The 1,830-nt window shown below is 47.6% G+C and overlaps 1 protein-coding gene across 1 annotated transcript in view; it reads right to left on the bottom strand.

Annotated features, from left to right (window-relative positions):
• The window catches only part of LOC104384881 (disintegrin and metalloproteinase domain-containing protein 2-like), a 16,651-nt gene that overhangs the window by 12,867 nt on the left and 1,954 nt on the right, over positions 1 to 1,830 (bottom strand). Inside the window, exons 7-8 of the mRNA XM_009993266.1 lie at positions 1,596 to 1,667; positions 467 to 633 (exon numbers count right to left, since the gene is read on the bottom strand). Of these exons, the coding sequence (XP_009991568.1) occupies positions 467 to 633; positions 1,596 to 1,667 (239 nt within the window). The remainder of the gene's footprint in view (positions 1 to 466; positions 634 to 1,595; positions 1,668 to 1,830) is intronic.

The raw sequence follows: 1,830 nt of genomic DNA, 5'->3' as shown, positions 1-1,830 counted from the left end.
CTGCACCCGCAGCATCCCTCTGACACGCCTTCCCCAGAGCCGCTGCTCCCAGGAACGCTGCCGGGTCCCTGTACCTGCAACACAGACGCGCTCGCCGGCCACCCAGCCCGGGACAACTGATGGTCCCCCCGGCTGCTTCCCTGTCCCTGGTGTCCCCACCAGCCCAGGAGAGCTGCTGGCAGGGTCTGTGGCAAGTGCCAGGCAGGGACTGGTGCTGTGGCCTTCCCCTTGCCAGGGCAGCTGCCAAACCTCTGCCCCCAAACTCTTACACTACTGAAAGGTTAGAACCTAAGTCTTGGAAGAAATACTTTCACAATATTAAGGGACTAGGAAATATGTAAGATATATATTTCTTTTTTTAAAAAAAACCCACCTTTTTTCATGGCAATCTTTACAGTTCTACCTCCACTGGTTTAACTGATTTCCATCATGTAACCCTTAACAAGTAGGGAAACCTTTATCTTACACCAAGAGATGAGCTATGTCATACGACTGCAGAGTGAGACGTGACTGTTTCCACTCTAAAAATCGCTGTAGAAGGTCATCTGCTGCCCCTTCCGTTGAGATTTTATTTTCTTTTGTCCACAGCTCCAGGGAGGTCAGCACAACAGTGACATTAAGAGGATTAAACATCTGAAAGTGTAACAGAGGAAATGCCTGCTCACTGTGCTGTTCCTCCTGAGCAGAACTGCAGCTCTTTGCACACGTCATGCAGGAAATCCAGCTACTGACTGACATCTGTATGACAAAGCAAAATGTATTAACCTAAAAAATATAAAAGATACACCAAGAGGTGCAGGAGCAAAGCCTCATAACTGCACATGAAGGATTTAGGGGTTTTGTGAATAACTTGTCATTAAACAGATGGACCATAACAGCACCAGTGGAGGGAAGAACAGGATGAGAATTTGCTTATAAACTCTTGAGTGGACACAGATTATTGTGTGACAAGTGGGACAAGAACTGCAGCACAGAGAGGGGCAAAACCCACAAATCCTCAAAACTTTGGACTTTGGCTGCCTCAAGGAAAACTGCACCATTTTTGTACATTGCCACCACAAATGGAAGGATGTAAATCTGCAGCAGATTCACGCCTACAGAAAACCTCCTGTGAAACACTCCACAGGCTGTAAAAGCCAGAAAGTTTACGCCACGCCCCATGTAGTTGTGCTGTGAAATGGAAATGGGGGGGCAGGGGCCAGGTCCTGCCAATTTCTGCTCCTTTCTGCTGAGCAGAACATCCCTTGAGAGCGACTTGGGGCGGTTCAAGACTCGCCCTAAGCAGCCTCCCTAGCACGGACTGTACCAGTAGTGCCCCTACAGCATCCCAACAGTTCACAGTTGCTAAGCCAAACCTTTGTATTGGCCCACTGGGACCAAACCCCTCGCCCACCTCTGACTAAGTTGCTGCCAAGAAGCCAGGAGCTCCTGCCAGGCCCTGACCAGCCATCACAGCCAGAACATTGTGAGCCAACACCTGGAATTCTTTACATAACCTCCTCCTAAAACCACAAGCAGCCAGGAAATTGGTGGCCATAATTAACATCAACCCCTCCATCATGTTACTACAATATAAACCAGACTTCAAAACTTACGCTGTTGACCAAGTTGAAGACCTGGAATATCTTCTGCGTTACAGCATTTGTGTCTGAACCCATATAGTTGAACTGAAAAATAACCCAGGAGGATGTAAGAGCAGACAAGGCATTTACCAGGATGAAGCAGAACGATGATGAAATGTTGACATGATTGTCAACTTCCAGTCCTGAAAACACAAGCTGTCAATTTCATTCTTTCTTTCATACAAATTCCACAGCTCGTGTCACTTTC

The sequence above is a fragment of the Chaetura pelagica genome, unplaced genomic scaffold (genome assembly GCF_000747805.2).
Source record: "Chaetura pelagica isolate M959 unplaced genomic scaffold, ChaPel_1.0 scaffold302, whole genome shotgun sequence".
Classification (NCBI taxonomy): domain Eukaryota; kingdom Metazoa; phylum Chordata; class Aves; order Apodiformes; family Apodidae; genus Chaetura; species Chaetura pelagica.
The sequence above is the reverse complement of the archived record's forward strand: the minus strand, read 5'-3'. Positions and strand labels throughout refer to the sequence as shown.